Below are 19858 nucleotides of genomic sequence, written 5' to 3'. Positions count from 1 at the left end.
AGCACTCACCAAACTTCTACAGATGCACAATCGAGAGCATCCTGTCGGGCTGTATCACCGCCTGGTACGGCAACTGCTCCGCCCACAACCGTAAGGCTCTCCTAGGGTTAGGGAGCGTCTGCAGAACGCATCACCGGGGGCAAACTACCTGCCCTCCAGGACACCTACACCACCCGGATGTCACAGGAAGGCCATAAAGATCATCAAAGGACAACAACCACCCAAGGCCACTGCCTGTTCACCCCGCTATCATCCAGAAGGCCGAGCGTCAGTACAGGTGCATCAAAGCAGGGACCGAGAGACTGAAAAACAGCTTCTATCTCAAGGCCATCAGACTGTTAAACAGCCACCACTAACATTAGCGGCCGCTGCCAACATACTGACTCAACTCCAGCCACTTTAAAAATGGGAATTGATGGAAAATTATGTAAAAATGTACCACTAGCCACTTTAAACAATGCCACTTAATATAATGTTTACATACCCTACATTACCCATCTCATATGTATATACTGTACTCTATATCATCTACTCATCTTGCCATCTTTATGTAATACATGTACCACTAGCCCACTTTAAACTATCCACTTTATGTTTACATACCCTACAGTACTCATCTCATATGTATAAGACCGTACTCTATACCATCTACTGCATCTTGCCTATGCCGTTCTGTACCACCACTCATTCATATATCTTTATGTACAATATTCTTTACCCTTTACACTTGTGTGGTGTAAGGTAGTAGTTGTGGATTGTTAGGTTAGCTTACTGTTGGTTTATACTGCATTGTCGGAACTAGAAGCACAAGCATTTCGCTACACTCGCATTAACATCTGCTAACCATGTGTATGTGACTAATAAAATTGATTTGATTTGATTTGAGGATACAGTGAAATTCTTAAACTCTGAGCTTCAACAGTGCAGGTTAAAAAGAGAAGTGAATGAAACAATATTATATTTTCAACAATAAATGTCCATCGGGGAGGGGCAAGGTAAATGTTCATATGGGGGGGGTAATGCTCTCAATGGTGATCCTGTAGAACACTGAAGGCCATTGGGACAGGACAAATTTCGTCAGACTCCAGAGGATGAAGAGTCGATGTCGTGCCTTCTGCACCAAGGTGTCCGTGTGGTTTGACCGATTCAAACTGCTGAGGAACTTGCCGTTTTTGACCGTCTCCGCGACGGCCCAGTTGATGAGGATGGGGCGTGCCAAATGTGGTTCCTCCTGAAGTCCACAATCAGCTCATTTGTTTTGCTGACATTGAGGGAGAGGTTGTTTATCTGGTACCACGCTGTCAGTGTGTGTCTGTAGGCCTTCTCGTTGTTGTTGGTAATCAGGCTTACTACTGCCGTGCCGCCACTGAGTTGGAACTGTGTGAGGCCATGCAGTCGTGGGTATACGGGAGTACAGGAGGGGACTGAGGACGCATTCGTGTTGAGGATTAGTGCGGAGGAGGTAATGTTGCTTACCTTCACCACCTGGTGACGGCCCGTCAGGAAGTCCAGGACCCAATTGCATAGAGAGGAGTTCAGTCCCAGTGCCGTGAGCTTTGTGGTGAGCTTAGAGTGCACTATGGCCAAGCTGCAGACAATAAACAGCATCCTCACATATGCATTCCTTTTGTCCAGGTGGGTGAGGGCAGTGTAATGGCGATTGCGTCGTCRGTAGGTCATATCTGTACTGTTTAACCATACAATAGTCCCTGGTCACCTTGCGTGTTTGTAAGCAGCATCTCTCTCCTTAAGTTTCCTGACAAGGCAGTCATGAATAAACTGTTTTTGATAGAAWGAACCTCAATTAACATGACTGGTGTTCAGAGCTGATAAAACCATGTTTGAGTGCATTTATCACTAGGCAAAAATARAGAACAGAGCACCACCTAATGGACATTCTACCATCGTCCATAGGCTTCAATGTACACTACATACAGTATGCAATGCATTCAGTAGACACGGTCATCTACATAGACCACTCAGATTACTTTACATCCTTGTAGAGGATCCAATCTAGGATCAATTGTATGTATCCCAGTATTAGCCTTAACCATCAGTGGCTTACCAACACAAATCCTGGACCAATTAAGATTAGTTTTGCGAAGTGTACTGACCAGTCTGGGTGTAGTGCATCCAGCTGAGGATGACCTCTGGGGCTCTGTACCAGCGAGTCACTACGTAGCCTGTCATCTCACTGTCAGCCTGCCGCGCCAACCCAAAGTCCAGGATCTGACACAGACACAACATGCTTTTATTATTACTGGACAATACATTTACATTTGAGTCATTCAGCAGACYCGCTCTTCATTCAATTAAGGTAAAACAACCACATACTCTATCACAATCATATGCCATTTACAAAATCAGTCCTACTAATAATAAATTGCACATCAATGGGACAGTTTATGACTACGAAATACTATGCAAGTTATTATTATGGAAGTTATTATTGCTGCAAAACTGTGCTCAAACATCAAACCATGACAACAGAGCYAAATGTTGTCTGTTGGCCTGTGCAGAGGCCGTTAAGCCACAGACTGAGTTATTGACAGTGGAGCTGGACACAATGGTGGAATGTTTATTTAGGTTATCAGAGCACTGTGTGTGTGACTGTGTACCTTGAGCTCACATTCCTGGTTAACAGACAGATTCCCAGGTTTGAGGTCCTGCAGATACAAACATTAAGTGGGTRATTTTGAGGGGCCTCACACACGCACACTTGCATTACACAGGCTCGTGCATACACACACACGCGTGAAAATGGCACCGGAAGAAATGGCAGCAGTTTTACGGGCGCCCAACCAATTGTGCTATTATGTGGGGTCTTTTCATGTTATTTGTAACTTATTTTGTACATAATGTTTCTGCCACCGTATCTTACAGCAAAAAAAGAGCTTCTGGATATCAGGACAGCGATCACTCACCTCAGATGAGACAAAGATTTTTTCTTAAACAACCAGGAAGCACAGGACATTCTCCAAACACCCGACAGGGCCAACATCCCCGTTATTTGCAAGAGGAGGAGACGCAGGTTTAGAGGACACAGAGCGGGATGCCTCGTGAGGACCCGCAGGAGGCGAGTGGGAAAGCTGCCGTTACCGTCAATATTACTCGCCAACGTGCAATCATTGGACAATAAATTAGACGAGGTAGGATCACGAATATCCTACCAACGGGACATCAAAAACTATAATATCTTATGTTTCACAGAATCGTGGCTGAATGATGACATGGATATTCAGCTAGAGGGATATACGCTGCACCGGCAAGATAGAACAGCACACTCTGGTAAGACGAGGGGGGGCGGTCTGTGCATATTTGTAAACAACAGCTGGTGCACGAAATATATGGGAGTCTCCAGATTTTGCTCCCCTGAAGTAGAGTATATTGTGATAAATTGTAGGCCACTACTTGTCTAGAGAGTTTTCAGCTATACTTTCTTGGCTGTTTATTTACCACCACAGACAGAAGCTGCCACTAAGACCGCACTCAGTCAGCTGTATAAGGAAATAAGTCAACAGGAAACCGCTCACCCAGAGGCGGCGCTCCTAGTGGCCGGAGACTTTAATGCCTGTTTGGCCCTGTCCAGGGGTATCATCGGATGGGGCCACAGTGTCTCCGGACCCCTCCTGTCTCAGCCTCCAGTATTTATGCTGCAGTAGTTTATGTGTCGGGGGGCTAGGGTCAGTCTGTTATATCTGGAGTACTTCTCCTGTCTTATCCGGTGTCCTGTGTGAATTTAAAGTTATTGCCCTCTCTAATAATCTCTTTTCTCTCTTTCTTTCTCTCTCTCGGAGGACCTGACCCTAGCACCATGCCTCAGGACTACCTGCATGATGACTCATTGCTGTCCCCAGTCCACCTGGCCGTGCTGCTGCTCCAGTTTCAACTGTTCTGGCCTGCGGCTATGGAACCCTGACCTGTTCACCGGACGTGCTACCTGTCCCAGACCTGCTGTTTTCAACTCTCTAGAGACAGCAGGAGCGGTAGAGATACTATGAATGATCGGCTATGAAAAGCCAACTGACATTTACTACTGAGTGCTGACTTGTTGCACCCTCGACAACCACTGTGATTATTATTATTTGACCATGCTGGTCATTTATGAACATTTGAACATCTTGGCCATGTTCTGTTATAATCTCCACCCAGCACAGCCAGAAGAGGACTGGCCACCCCTCATAGCCTGGTTCCTCTCTAGGTTTCTTCCTAGTTTTGGCCTTCTAGCGGAGTTTTTCCTAGCCACTGTGCTTCTACACCTGCATTGCTTGCTGTTTGGGGTTTTAGGCTGGGTTTCTGTACAGCACTTTGAGATATCAGCTGATGTACGAAGGGCTATKTAAATAAATTTGATTTGAATGCAGGGAAACTTAAATCAGTTCTACCAAATTTCTATCAACATGTTAAATGTGCAACCAGAGGAAGAAYAAAKAAATCTAGATCACCTGTACTCCACACAGAGATGTGCACAATGCTCTCCCTCGCCCTCCATTTGTTAAATCCGTCCACAACTCTATCCTCCTGATTCCTGCTTACAAGCAAATATTAAAGCAGGAAGCACCAGTGACTCGGTCTATAAAAAAGTGGTCAGATAAAGCYGATGCTAAACTACAGGACTGTTTTTCTATCACAGACTGGAACATGTTCCGAGATTCTTCCGATGGCATTGAGGAGTACACCACATCAGTCACTGGCTTTATCAATAAGTGCATTGAGGATGTCGTCCCCCCCATACCACCCAAACAGATCCACAGATGATGCAATCTCTATTGCACTCCACACTGACCTTTCCCACGTGGACAAAAGGAACACTTATGTGAGAATGCTATTCATTGACTACAGCTCAGCGTTCAACACCATAGTACCCTCAAAGCTCATCACTCAGCTAAGGATCCTYGGACTAAACACCTCCCTCTGCAACTGAATCCTGGACTTACTGACGGGCCGCCCCCAGGTGGTGAGGGTAGATAGCAACACGTCTGCCACGCTGATCCTCAACACTGGAGCCCCCAAGGGGTACATGCTCAGTCCCCTCCTGTACTCCCTGTTCACCCACGAAAGCATGGCCAGGCACAACTCCAACACCATCATTAAGTTTGCAGATGACAACAGTGGTAGGCCTGATCACCGACAATGACGAGACAGCCTATAGGGAGGTCAGAGACCTGCCCGGTGGTGCCAGAATAACAACCTATCCCTCAACTCAAGACTAAGGAGATYATTGTGGACTACAGGAAAAGGAGGACTGATCACGCCCCCATTCTCATTGACGGGGCTGTAGTGGAGCAGGTTGAGAGCTTCAAGTTCCTTGGTGTCTACATCACCAACAAATTAGAATGGTCCAAACACACCAAGACGGTCGTGAAGAGGGCACGACTAAGCCTATTCCCCCTCAGGAAACTAAAAAAATTTGGCATGGGTCCTGAGATCCTCAAAAGTTTCTACAGCTGCAACATCGAGAGCATCCTGACTGGTTGCATCACTGCCTGGTACGGCAATTGCTCGGCCTCCGACCGCAAGGCACTACACAGAGGGTAGTGCGTACGGCACAGTACATCACTGGGGCTAAGCTGCCTGCCATCCAGGACCTCTACACCAGGCAGTGTCAGAGGAAYGCCCTAAAAATTGTCAAAGACCCCTGCCACCCCAGTCATAGACTGTTCTCTCTACTACCGCATGGCAAGCGGTACTGGAGTGCCAAGTCAAGGAGAAAAAGGCTTCTCAACAGTTTTTATCCCCAAGCCATAAAACTCCTGAACAGGTAATCAAATGGCTACCCGGACTATTTGGTTTGTGTGCACCCCCCGCCCCACCGCTCTTTTACGCTGCTGCTACTCTCTGTTTATCATATATGCATAGTCACTTTAACCATATCTACATGTACATACTACCTCAATCAGCCTGACTAACCGGTGTCTGTATGTAGCCTCGCTACTTTTATTTTTCACTGTCTTTTTATTTTTTACTTAACTATTTTTTTCCACTATTGGTTAGAGCCTGTAAGTAAGCATTTCACTGTAAGGTCTACTACACCTGTTGTATTCGGCACACGTGACAAATAAACTTTGATTTGATACACACAGGAAAAAAGGAGATTCACTCACCCTATGAATGATGCCAGCAGAATGGATATACTGTAATAAAAGATTACAACAATTTCCATCAATAACATACAGCAGTAGGGTCAAATCAAATCAAATTGTATTTATGGACTCTGTGTAGAAATATTTATCAATGAGATTATTTGTGGCTATGTGAGASACACCTTGAGTCCCTTCAGCATCTGATACACCAGGAACTGTACTTTGTCCTCCGAGAGATTCTGTAACTTCATCAACTTCCCCAGATCTGTTCCCATGAAAGGCATCACCAGATAGCTGAGCGACAGGGAGGGAGGGACAGATTTCGAGAGACTAAAATGTCTATTATCTTCACAATAACCAACCAACATGAAGAGGAAAGATGGAACAACGACTTAGCTAAATATCCAGTGGTGGAACGTGGATATTGTGTCTCCTGTTTTAGTTTACTTGAGGTTCGTGAGCTATTGTGCCCAAATATGAAAACACAAGTGTACTCACAAGTCATGGAATCTGTCCAAGGAGAGGTCTGCAGTGAATACATTGACAAGGCCAATAACCTGGTCCCAGGGAGAGAACAGAAACAACTCATAAGGTATTTAATAAGGGTTGTATTTGATATATTATAGGCTACATTTACATGCAAGTCACTTAACAGACGTTCTTAACCCTAATTGCGCCTGTAAGTCGCTCTGGATAATTGCCTTGCTCACGGGCACATCGACAGATTTTTCACCTAGCCTGCTCAGGGATTCCAACCAGCGACCTTTCGGTAACTGGCTCAACTGGAAGAGATTGATATTAATATACAGTTATGTTCTTGTTGAAATATTTATAATTTTCCATGTTATTTTGCTGTTCTGTTGGTGAGCAAGTTAAAAAATATATTATTATTAAAACACTAGGCTACCTGCTGTCCTGCTTGATTGCAATTACTTAGTGTCACTCAYGGCGGGAAACACCTTGAGGACTACAAACCTCAAGGACTAAAGTAATGCATTGAAACAGGATAAGAGTTGATTTTGGACTATAGGCTTGCAGGMCTTACATTTTCATGTTTCATGTGTTTGAGCAGCCTCAGCTCCCGATAGGCCCTCTTAGCAAAGAGCTCAGACTGGAAGGGCCTGTGGAGCTTCTTAATGGCCACCTTGGTCCCTGTCCTGAAGTCCACCGCAGAGCTGGAGACAGACATGGAGATGAGGTTGAGGTGTTGGAGGGAGAGAGAAAGAAGTARAAGGTCCTCAAAAAGTGATTTAAAACTTTAAGCTTTGAGTCCTATACAATTGCAGAATCAGGTTAATTCAATTMTTAAACATCCCTTCCCACCGCCTGTACACCATTTCCCAGCCAAACATAGAAAGTGATGCTTCTTTGTAGTACAACTCACAACAAATACAAATGAACCACATTGGAAGGCTGAGTTGAGTCTTGTGTTACATTTTGGCATTCAGCCAGTTGACAACTCTGGACACGCCCACAGAGCCTATACAACACACAGCCATTTCTTTAAGTGTTTCTAAAATCCCCTATGGGAATTCCCGAGTGGCGCAGTGGTCTAAGGCACTGCATCTCAGCGCTAGATGCATCACTACAGACACCCTGGTTCGAATCTAGGCTGTATCACACATTGGGAGTCCCATAGGGCAGCACACAATTGGCCCAGCGTCGTCCGGGTTTGGCCGTCATTGTAAATAAGAATTTGTTCTTAACCGCCTTGCCTAGTTAAATAAAAGGTTAAAACAAATATATATATATATATAATATTTTTTTTTTTTTTATGAATGGTGCAAAAACGATTGGAAACATTTCCCTGTTTGACCACTAGTTTTTATATGCATTATGACTCATACTGTTGTACTCAATGTAAGGACCTATGCTGCCAGTCACACAAAGGTAATGTGACTAGAGTGCAATGGCAATGTGCAAATTATTTAAAGATCTGTTTCGGAGCGTTTGTAACTTTTTAGTGATGTAGGAATAATACACTTAGTTTAATTTTTTAGTTTCATACATATTGTCATTCTATTCTAGGCTCTAGTTTAGCCTACATTATTAGAATGAGTACCCTATTCAAGATGGGTACTTCCAGACAACWGTGAGATTAGAATGCAAAAAGGCTGTGAAATGTCAAAATGGGTTGAGGTGATACAGAGAAATCTGCCCTCAAATAAGGAAGTGCCCCTCGCTTTGGCGTGAAACTCAAGAGGTGCTGTTTTCTCTCGAACTGAGAACAAACAAAACCTAGTCACATGCGAAATTTAACCACACCGCTTTAGGTATATAACATTTAGAATAGTCTAAACTATGTCAAAGTGCACCAAAACATACATAACGTTAGATGTTACATCTCTTTCGACCCCAGTTGCCACGACACTTACCAGACTGTACCGTAAGCCCCCGTCCCCACCTGTTTCAGCTCCCGGTACTGCTCGGGTACCTCCCAGYTGGTTTTGTTCACGTCCTGGCGACAGTAGCCAGGTCTGGTCCGGCTCGACATCTTATTTGACCACTTCTTAACAAAATCACTATGTGTCCCAAGAGGTGATTTCCCAGTTTGGTTTACACACCAATTGTCCTACCTATGCGTTCTTGAAATTCTCGTCACAGTATACGCAGCGCGTCTAACGCGCAACTAGGCGCCGCCTGCAGGAGTCAACCACAGCACAGCCACTCCCGCGTCTTATGAAGCGTAGTGTGACAGCACATCCAATGCTGTGTGCACAATATAACTGCTGATTAATGTTGTATGAGTTCTGTTTGGACAAATAAACTGTGACAAGTTTGTCATTTTCACATGTCTGCAGAGTAGAATATAGTTTCAAGAAAGCACCCTATTATTTAATAACTATATAATAACTATATAACCTGGAAGATCAGAATATCAATGGTATACAAGTCAAACCCAGGATAGAATACAAGTATGACTGGGTGTAAGTTAAATCTTTACAGGCCTGTTTGATGTTGCTGCTCCTTATARGTCTTTCTGCATTGGCCATGTTGAGGTGTAGCCTACAGTGTAGTGTATTCAGGGCTTGCTGGGACATGTGCATTGAGGAGTCCACAAGGGTACAGACATTCCTCCCACAGCYCCAAGGTTGGTTGGAGAGACTCGCAAAGTTGTGTGTAGGCCTGAGGAACAGACATAAGATACACAATACCAGGATACACTGCACACACTTGTCCAACATGTTTGGGAGAAAGAAACAGCATATCTTGAAACAGTTAAATAAAATTGATTCAAGTATTTTTTTCTGAACATTTCTGCAAAGAAACAAAGAAAATATATTTTATGGRAGGTGTGGCAGGCTCTAGTATTTACTGTTCAACATGAGCAACATCAATAATTCACATGCAACGTTATATAATCTAGACATGAAGAGACAAGCTGCAATATAAATCAATGTAGACTATACTGTTGTGCATATGTAGGCCTATGCATGGGTGTGCATAAAGTGACAACAGCCAATATAGATTTTTGTTGAAGTTTACTGACTACAATTCACATATAGAGGAAGCTCTCAGAAGAGAATATATTGAATATCATATCTACTTTAATAACAAAGAAATAAAAACYATAATGTAAGAATCTCATTGGTTTTTGTGAGGGATTATAACTTTAGGATAGTCTGTTCTATTATAATCAATATTTTTTCCTTTCTTTTGAGAGAAAAGCTCCAACTGATCAATATTAACAGACTTGAGCCCTGCCCAAGAGAAGACAAGCCGTTTGAGTAGTGCACACAGTTTTCCTTTTTATCTCAGAGTAAAACCTTCCAACTTCCAAAAATATAATTTTAATGGAATGGCTTTTTCAATATTATGAACAGCTAAACTTTGAGCCATAACATATCAAAAGTTAAAGAAATTCAAGTGACCAAGGAACAAGCCACAAAAGCAAATTCCACAAATGTTTTGAAGCTTCCTGGAAAATGTAGGCATGTTATCATGACCTACAACAATGTTGTGGTGTTCTATTTGTGCAATGAAGCACTAAGTGGTAAAATGTTTTACAACACCTTCTCATTCAAGGGTTTTTCTTTATTTRGACTATTTTSTACATTGTAGAATAATAGTGAAGACATCAAAACTATGAAATAACACATATGAAATCATGTAGTAACCAAAAAAGTGTTAAACAAATCAAAATATATTTGAGATTCTTCAAATAGCCACCCTTTGCCTTGACAGCTTTACACACTCTTGGCATTCTCTCAACCAGCTTCAAGAGGTAGTCKCCTGGAATGCATTTCAATTAACAGGTGTGCCTTGTTAAAAGTTAAATAGTGGAATTTCTTTCCTTCTTAATGCGTTTGAGCCAATCAGTTGTTGTGACAAGGGGGGTATACAGAACATAGCCCAAGAACAGCTCAAATAAGCAAAGAGAAACGACAGTCCATCATTACTTTAAGAAATGAAGGTCAGTCAATACGGAAAATGTTAAGAACTTCAAAAGTTTTTTCAAGTGCAGTCGCAAAAACCATCAAGCTCTATCATGAAACTGGCTCTCATGAGGACCGCCACAGGAATTGAAGACCCAGTTACCTCTGCTGCAGAGGATAAGTTCATTAGAGTTACCAGCCTCAGAAATTGCAGCCCAACTAAATGCTTAACAGAGTTCAAGTAAAAGACACATCTCAATATCAACTGTTCAGAGATTGTGTGGATCAGGCCTTCATGGTCAAATTGCTGCAAAGAACCCACTACTAAAAGGACAACAATAAGAAGAGACTTGCTTGGGCCAAGAAACACGAGCAATGGACATTAGACTGGTGCAAATTTGTCCTTTGGTCTGGAGTCCAAATTGGAGATTTTTGGTTCCAACCGCTGTGTCTTTGTGAGATGTGGTGTGAATGAACAGATGATCTCCACATATGCATTTCCCAATGTAAAGCATGGAGGAGGTTTGCTTTGCTGGTGACACTGTCTGTGATTTATTTAGAACTCAAGGCACACTTAACCAGCATGCCTACCACAGCGATACGCCATCCCATCTCATTTGGGCTTAGTGGGACTATTATTTGTTTTTCAACAGGACAATGACCGAACACACCTCCAGCCTGTGTAAGGACTATTTTACCAAAAAGGAGAGTGATGGAGTGCTGCGTCAGATGACCTGGCCTCCACAATCCCCCGACCTCAACCAAATTGATATGTTTGGGATAAGTGATATGTTTGGGATGAGTCAGACTGCACAGTGAAGGAAAAGCAGCCAACAAGTGCTCAGCATATGTGAGAACTCCTTCAAGACTGTTGGYAAAGCATTCCAGGTGAAGCTGGTTGAGAGAATGCCAAGTGTGCAAAGCTGTCATCAAGGCAAAGGGTGACTATTTGAAGAATCTCAAATATAAAGTATATTTTGATTTATTCAACAATTATTTGGTTACTACATGATTACATATGTTTTATTTCAGTTTTGATGTCTTCACTATTATTCTACAATGTAGAAAAGTCAAAATAAAAACTCTTGAATGAGAAGGTGCTCTAAAACTTTTTACCGGTAGTGTATATATGTCATAGCAGCCATAATACTGACCACTTAGTGCTTCATTGCACAAATAGAACACCACAACATTGTTGTAGGTCATGATAACATTCTATGTATTGCCTACATTTTCCAGGAAGCTTCAAAACTGCTATTGTCAACCAAGAAAACCATGGGAAATATACATATATTTTATGATTTAATATGCAAATGAGAATGAGTAGGTGTTCTAAAACTTTTGACCGGTAGTGTAAATGTTGGTAATTATGTTATACTTGTGCGCTAAGTCATTTGCGGCTCAGTCAGTCACATACGTGAACCATTCTGTACGATTCAGAGGATATGTAAATCGTCATATACAATCATTCCTTTTCACACGCATACAGACACATTACACACACATGATATTTGGTATATTGAGGTGATACTCCTAGTCTCTCAGACTCAGACGGGTCACTGTAGGACTGGACGTCTGGGCCGTCATTCATAACCAGACAGCTAATAGGCTACGCAGATCTACAGAGCGGGATCTGTATCTGTATTAAGAGTWTAGATCTACTAAAGACGTGATATTTCCATAAATGTAATTATCACTTGGATCAAAGGTGTGATTTCAAATTTCTGGGGTTGTACTCTGAAATTTGCTAAAACTCTTAACACATCCTCTCCTCTATAGACTGACTGATTGACATAGTAGCATCTTAACTCATAAATGTACTTTCCTTGACATTACCCACCCAAGTAAAGCGAGAGAGTGGAGAGGTAAAGGTAAACAGAGGTGAAGAAAATACTGAGTGACTCGCTTGTAACTTTAGGTGGGTTTACTGTCAGGGAAGGGACTACGAAGATCAGGTGACACAGATTTCATTGGCCCAAACCGGGGGCTTGCTGTCATAGGGAACACGCATTCGGGAGGATGCTGCTTCTGCCCCCTGCTGTGCCTCCTCCTCTTCCTCTCCACCCTCATTCCTCTGCCCCTCCGCCCCCCCCCGGCCCAGCCAGCTCAGCTGCTCCAGACCCAGCTGGGTAGAGAAAGGCTTTTCCAGAACCTTCAACACACGCTGGACCTAGGACACAGAGAGATGGGAGAAAGATCAAACAATGAGAGGGAAATCCAGAAAAGCAAGTAAAGGCAGAGACATCATGTTTTTCCCTTCCTATTGAGAATCCTACTGTTCTGGTGACATCATTGCTTGATCGGAGACTGACCTCACTGAAGTCTCCGTTCTCGGCTGCCTCTATTGCATTCTGGGCAATGTAGTTCCTGAGGACATATCGTGGGTTGGTGCCATCCATCACCTTCACTCTCTCCTCCTGCAGTGCCTGGACGTCATTTTGGCCCTCAACCTCCCTAGCCAGACGCTCCCTGCACCAGTCACAACACAGAATTAGATTCATTAGGGCACACCCGAGAAAAATGCTTTGCAACGGAGAACAAAAACGAGCATGCAGTTAGTCTCTTCCTATGTCAGTTTTCTTCCGTTTAGTGCCTAATGAAACCCCCCACTGTTCAGAGGACGGGCTGGCATAGTCAAATAACTGCGACTAACACCACATCTACTGCAAACAGACCAACCTGCTTTTTTTCTAAGCTTTTATTCCCTTCCCTTCTCATCCTCTCCCAATGCTACATTTCTAAAGCAATATATKTGATGGTAGAGTTACCTTCATATAGTGTCAAAAAGGCAAGTTCAATTCAGGGCCTGTATTCACTGTGTGGAATAGTAGTGCTGATCTAGGATCAGTTTTGCCTTTTGGATCATATTGATTAAGACAGGAAGACCTGMGGCTGTATCCACAAAGCGTCGCAGAGTAGAGAATTAGTTGTAACTATTGAGAAGAGACATTTTACCCCTAATCTTATGGGTAAAAATAAAAGCTATGCATGAAGCCTCTTTAGTCATAAGAGTCCCACCTAGTCGAAAGATATTAAGGAGACCTCATGAGGCGTCCTAACCTGTTAAGGAGTTACCAGCAGGTGTTTTGATAATAGAAAAAGGCAGCGAGTCAGTGGTTCCTGCACCATAGACAGGCAATTGCTTCAGAGTTGTTAAAATAATGTTTTGATAATGCTCAACCTATAAACAATCTAGGCCTACATGCAATAGGATCTTTTGAGAATGATTTGACATGAGGCCTAATTCACATCATATGCCTAAATATTTAGAACCACTAGACTAATACATTATTTAAATCAACCTATATTATGTTATTTAAAGTTATCCCTTAGGAGAGCAATATCACATTGTTAAAAATATATTCCTAAATGCCTATAACTTGGGCAATTGAAAGCATCTAGGCCCTATTTTAACTTTGATTGTGTTCGGTGAAAATTATAAACCTTTCAAACATTTTCTGCAACATTATTGTCAAGTAACTTGATGCCTACTGTGCCAAAGCGATTTAAAGTTGTTGAACGGSAGTGACGAGTGTGTTGATATAGCAGTAATATTATCGAAATTCCTCTTCTAAAAACCATCATACTGTARGATTCAGTGCAATCACATCGGCAACAATTAAGAGTAGGCAAAGTGATGTCAGGCAAAAATTATATCAAACATTTAACCATGGCAACATTTGATGTACAGTCACATTCACAGTGGTTGTCTGAAGCGTGCTATAGCGTTCACAGCTGGCATGCCTCATCGCAATTGGTTATTTCCAATCATTTGTAACAATGTCAATGAATGTCATCACTATCTTTCCTTTGCGGTACCTCAAACTGTTGTGATTACTAGCTGAAAACTTTTGTGAGTTGATTTTTACTTCTGGCTCAGAGTTTGAGCAGTGTCTTAGCAAGATTCTAAAACCTACCCTGAGCTGGGAGTTTTTTGTTGTCTTAAAACAYGTTAACAGGATTCCTAGGACTTTTTCTGAGATGCTTTAAAAATACAAGCACTTGCCTGTATGAAGTGATCCAGGTGGCCCAGTCCTCCCTGTGCTTGGCCTTGACCTCTACCTCATCAGCCTCAAGCAGCTCCTTCAGCCTGCCCAGCTTCTCCAGCTGCATGGCCACCGTCCTCCGGTCTGATACCATCTGGAACAGGGACGGGTTGCTCTGGGCCAACTGCAGCAGCATGGCCAACTCACTGAAGGGTGAAGGGAGAGTGGTGTCTTAATAAAAAATGTCAAAAATGRGATCATAAAAAAAAAAACTAATAGAAAGGGAGAGGCAGAGGAAGAGGAAAGAGATGAAGGACTATAATAGACAAACTTGGGTCAGAGGATCATGTCCATCCAATGGACTATGTCCACTACTGTATTATTGACCAAATTCCAAAGCTCTACTACAGCTTCAATGACCCAAGACCAAGAAGCTTCCAACAAACCATTACCTGTGTTCTCACTGCTCATGTCAATATATTCTCTCACCGTGGGTCCATGCTGGGCTTGTTGGCAGCCTTGAGCTCCTCCAGAGAGGCACACTGCTCCAGGAGGAGGTCTTTGGCCATTTTGATGACTCCTTCCTCATCTCCCTCAGTGGGGCAGGGGATCTGGCTCAGACAGCGGAATGTGTTGGTGAAGTCTGCTCCTAGTGTCCAGGAAGAGAAGGATCAGAGATTAAATCAGTCATGCTTAGTCAGTGTCATAGCTGTCTTCTACTGGCAAKATTTTTTCTGTGTGAATGATGTGACCGTGAATCATCTTTCTATGCATCAGTGCTGAGTGTTCTGCGGCACACCCCTCAGTTGTTTGTCCCTCCTCATTCCCCATAGCTTTGTTATGTACACTCACCAACCAGTTTATTAGGTACACCACCCCGTTCACGAAAATGGATCGCCGTGGCCGTGGCTTGTTATATAAAACAGGCAGACAGGCATTCGGTTACAGTTCGATTGAGCGTTAGAATGGGCAAAACYAGTGACCTAAGCAACTTTGAGCGTGGTACGATCGTCGGTGCCAAGCGCGCCAGACCCAGTATTTCAGAAACGGCCACCGTCCTGGGCTTTTCACGCACAAGTGTCTAGGGTTTAACGAGAATGGTGTTACAAACAAAAAACTGTTCTGGAGGCAAAGGAGGGTCTGACCCGGTACTACACTGAACAAAAATAAAACACAACATGTAACAATTTATAAGATTTTACTGAGTTACTGTACATCAGTTAATTCATTAGGCCCTCATCTGTGGATTTCACAACTGGGAATAAAGATATTAATCTGTTGGGCACAGATACCTTAAAAGGAAAAGTAGGGGTGTGGATCAGAAAACCAGTCAGTATCTGGTGTGATCACCATTAGCCTCATGAAGCGTGACATCTCCTTCGCATAGAGTTGATGGTGGCCTGTGGAATATTGTTCCACTCCTCTTCAATGACTGTGGGAAGTTGCTGGATATTGGCGGGAACCGGAACACGCTGCCGTACACGTAGATCCAGAGCATCCCAAACATGCTCAAAGGCTGACATGTCTGGTGAGTATCCAGGCCATGGAAGAACTGGGACAYTTTCAGCTTCCAGGAATTATGTACAGATCTTTGCGACATGGGGACGTGCATTATCATGCTGAAACATGAGGTGATGGCGGCAGATGAATGGCACGACAATGGGCCTCAAGATCTCGTCACAGTAATTATGTGCAGTCCAATTGCAATCGATAAAATGCAACTGTGTTCGTTGTCAGTAGCTTATGCCTGCCCATACCATAACCCCACCACCACGAAACACTGTTCACAAAATTGACATCAGCAAACTGCTTGCCCACATGACACCGTCTGCCATCTGCCTAGTACAGTTGAAACCGGGATTAATCCGTGAAGAGCACACTTCTCCAGCGTGCCAGTGGCCATCGATGGTGAGCATTTACCCTAGTGAGGATGACGAGCACGCAAATGAGCTTCCCTGAGATGGTTTCTGACAATTCGTACAGAACTTCTTTGGTTGTGCAAACCCACAGTTTCATCAGCTGTCCAGTGACTGGTCTCAGATGATTCCGCAGGTTAAGAAGCCGGATGTGGAGGTCCTAGTCTGGCATGGTTAAACGTGGTCTGCGATATGAGGCCGGTTGGACGTACTGACAAATTCTCTTAAACAACGTTGGAGGTGGCTTATGATAGAGAAATTAACATTAAAATTATCTGGCAACCGCTCTGGTGAACATTCCTGCAGTCAGCATGCCAATTGCATGCTCCCTCAAAACATGAGACATCTGTGGCATTYTGCTGTGTGACAAAACTGCACATTTTAGAGTGGACTWTTATTGTCCCCAGCACAAGGAGRACCCGTGTAATGATCATACTGTTTAATCAGCTTCTTCCTATGCCACACCTGTCAGGTGGATGGATTATCTTGCCAAAGGAGAAATGCTCACCAACAGGGATGTATACAAATTTGTACACAAAGTTGGAGAAATGAGCTTTTCGTGCATATGGAACACTTCTAGGACCTTTTATTTCAGCTCAAGAAACAGGCGATGTATTTTTGTTCAGTGTAGATGGATGTACCTAATAAACTGTCCGGTGAGTATGTCTCTCTCTCTCCCTACCTGTGTTATGCATGGTCTGCAGCAGCTCAGTGATGAGCATCTCGTCCTCCGGTTCTTCCCTCCTCAGCAGGCCCAGCTTCTTCCTCATGTTGCCCAGGTAGAAGGTGTTGTAGAGGGGCAGGTACTCTTCCAGAACAGCCTCTGCCCGGCCTGGGGGKAGCTCTGGGTCCAGGGCTTCAGCCAGGCGAGCCAGGTTCCAGCGGCAGATAGCCGGTTGGGCCTGATAGGAATAGCGGCCTGAGTTGTCTGAGGCATTGCAGATGAAGTCAGGATCAAACCTGCAGACAAGATAGAGGGGGAATTAGGCAGTGTTAAGCCAGACCCTTGTTTGGATTCAGTAACAAGTACATTAAAAGTGAAGTTGAAGTTTGAAGATGACAACAATAAAAATAAAATAAAGCAMGTCAGCCATCCATGCTAGTCAAGGCTACTGCTGTGGAAGAGATGGACTGCTGCTGAGTACTGTATGACGTACCTGTCCATGAAGCCATAGGGGCCATAGTCTATTGTGAGTCCCAGAATGCTCATGTTGTCTGTGTTGAGGACTCCATGGCAGAAACCCACACACTGCCACTGGGCCACCAGCCGAGCTGTACGTAGCATCACCTACCAGTCAGGGACAAACACACACACACAAATACGCACCAGTGTCAGAACAGAAGGAAGAGAAGATTACTTGGGTCTAGTAGTTTAAACTTTAAATGTATCTCTTGCTTAGGTGCTGGGTTAGGCAATACATATTTAGGGATTATATACTGTGCTGTGGTGGTCAAATAATATTTTTCATGAGACAATTCATTAATAGCACAGTGTGTGCTAAGACAGTGTCACACTCACTGTATTTCTTCAACATCTTATCAACAGCAGATTAACAGGATAAGAGGATAGCAGTGTTCTTGGATCCATGACAAAAAGGTCAAGGATAGAGAGCGCTCAAATGTAGGCCTACAGTCTGCTTTGAGTCAAATTAGTTTTACTTTCATGAAGGACATAAAAGGATATCCTTCAAGTTCATAAAGCCTAAGAGCATTACTGAACACTTTAACATAATGAATCATGGATGCTTCACTGAATCTAGTGGTGTTTATACTATACCTCTCTGAAAAATGCCACATTCCTCTCCACTCTGTCAGTGTGGTTCTGCTGGATCTCTGGGTAGAAGGTCTCTATGACATAATCTATCATCTGACCTCTGATCGCATCATGGCCGTAGCTAGGGCCCTGGCGGCCTGTGTTCTCATCAGTCGCCTTGAAGATCTCAAAGGACCCAAACCTGCACGCACGCAAACACAATGATCAGAGTGACACGTTTTAGTATTGTTCCTTAAAGTCATTTGCCATAACTGTGAGACTGAGAACATGTGATAGGCTACGCACCTGATGAAGGTGGGTGCAATGCGGAGGACCACAGAGCACCTCTCTTTGCGGGGGTTCCCACTGTAATACACATCCCGTACCACCTTGCTGTCAGAGGTCACCAGCGACCCCGCCCTCGTGGTGGGCACCCCGAGAGCAAACACTGCTTCGCTGCAAAGAAACTCCCTGATGCTGGAGCGCAGCACCTTACGCCCATCTGCTTGTCTGGGAATAGAAGAGAAAATATGATAGAGATGTATTCAACAACATTAGCACATTTTCATAGGCTAAGTTACAATGATAGTCAACTGTATTTAAACWGATGAATTTGACTGAGGAAACAGATTCATTAGCTAAATAATTTTTGGAACTGTCTAGTCATGCTTATGCAATACTATCCAACCTGGAGTAGGGCGTCAGTCCAGCTCCTTTGACCTGAATCTCCCACCGGCCACTGGGGTTCTCTCGCAGAAGTTCGGGGCACTGGTTTGCTGGAGTTTTTAGTTCACCAAGATAGCAGGCCGCCCCGTCCCCCAGCTGTCCGGCGAATGACCCGAACTGGTGACCGCAGTAGCAGTGCGCTGCAGGCTCGGACCCTGGCATTACTTTGGAGCCGCTCAGGTACTCTGGACCCAGTGGGTCGTTCAGAACCTCCATGGCGTTCAGCCCAAGCAAAGCTAAAGCATCATTTGAAACGGCCACAAATCTGGGCTTGACCACTGGCTGTGGTTTTACTCGAGAGAAACAGGCTCCTGTCACCCTTCGCGGACCAGGTTCTTCTGATGTATCCAGTGGAAGTTTCTTGAGTGCGACATTGTCAAATTCGAGGCGCTCGAGCGGTGAACGACTGACCGCCAGACCCATGTCGTCCATAACAACAGCGGAGAAGTATCTAACCACGACGACAATACCAGAGCGAAGAAAATTTGACCGTGCAAGACGAAGTTTTAAAGAAGTCATCCAACTAAAGCCGGTAGGTCTGTTAAAACRCAGCAGAGACCTCATTCACACCTCCAAGATACGACGCTATCACAGGTCTGCACTACGGATGTTTGTCAGAAATGGTTTGCTACTCTATTATTGGTCCTACCGGAAACGATACGAGACGGAACTAAGACTTGTGCATTGGCCATGGCAGCCTAATGGCKGCCAAGGAATCCTTAAATGTCTAAATTAATGAGAGATGTTAGATAAAATGACAGAATAAGTACAAATAGAATGAAAACAACTTTTTAAAATAAAACATTTTATTTAAAACAATGAAATATACAAAATGTTCCCATTTAAAATGCATTGCTTGCTTCGGCATCTCCATCATGAAAAAAAATAATCAAACATTAGCCCTTTTAAATTAAGTATGTGATACGTGTTGGTGTTATGGTATTTTACCCTTCCAAGTCCAACCAATACATTACACACAACTGACCTGCTGACATGCAGCGTTCTTAGAAAAAAATGT

General features: G+C 43.7%; 2 protein-coding genes across 2 annotated transcripts in view; both read right to left on the bottom strand.

The window, feature by feature from the left end:
* LOC111962512 (mitogen-activated protein kinase 12) overlaps positions 1-9382 on the bottom strand; it is an 18089-nt gene extending 8707 nt beyond the window's left edge. The window contains 7 exon segments of the mRNA XM_023985652.3: positions 2115-2229; positions 2619-2666; positions 6105-6134; positions 6266-6377; positions 6582-6640; positions 7129-7258; positions 8459-9382. Of these exon segments, the coding sequence (XP_023841420.2) occupies positions 2115-2229; positions 2619-2666; positions 6105-6134; positions 6266-6377; positions 6582-6640; positions 7129-7258; positions 8459-8577 (613 nt within the window). The 5' untranslated portion in view covers positions 8578-9382.
* Positions 9383-9609: 227 nt separating this feature from the next.
* On the bottom strand, positions 9610-19518 carry LOC111962511 (protein adenylyltransferase SelO-1, mitochondrial-like). The gene is made up of 9 exons (XM_070443100.1): positions 18803-19518; positions 18421-18624; positions 18139-18316; positions 17519-17649; positions 17044-17321; positions 14935-15094; positions 14462-14651; positions 12772-12924; positions 9610-12629 (listed from the first exon to the last, which is right to left on the bottom strand). The coding sequence occupies exons 1-9, from the start codon at positions 19402-19404 to the stop codon at positions 12402-12404; spliced, it is 2124 nt and encodes a 707-aa protein (XP_070299201.1). The 5' UTR covers positions 19405-19518; the 3' UTR covers positions 9610-12401.
* Between the last annotated feature and the right edge of the window lie 340 nt (positions 19519-19858).

Source organism: Salvelinus sp. IW2-2015, linkage group LG4q.1:29 (assembly GCF_002910315.2).
Source record: "Salvelinus sp. IW2-2015 linkage group LG4q.1:29, ASM291031v2, whole genome shotgun sequence".
NCBI classification, from domain to species: domain Eukaryota; kingdom Metazoa; phylum Chordata; class Actinopteri; order Salmoniformes; family Salmonidae; genus Salvelinus; species Salvelinus sp. IW2-2015.
This window is presented reverse-complemented; position numbering and strand designations above follow the sequence as displayed.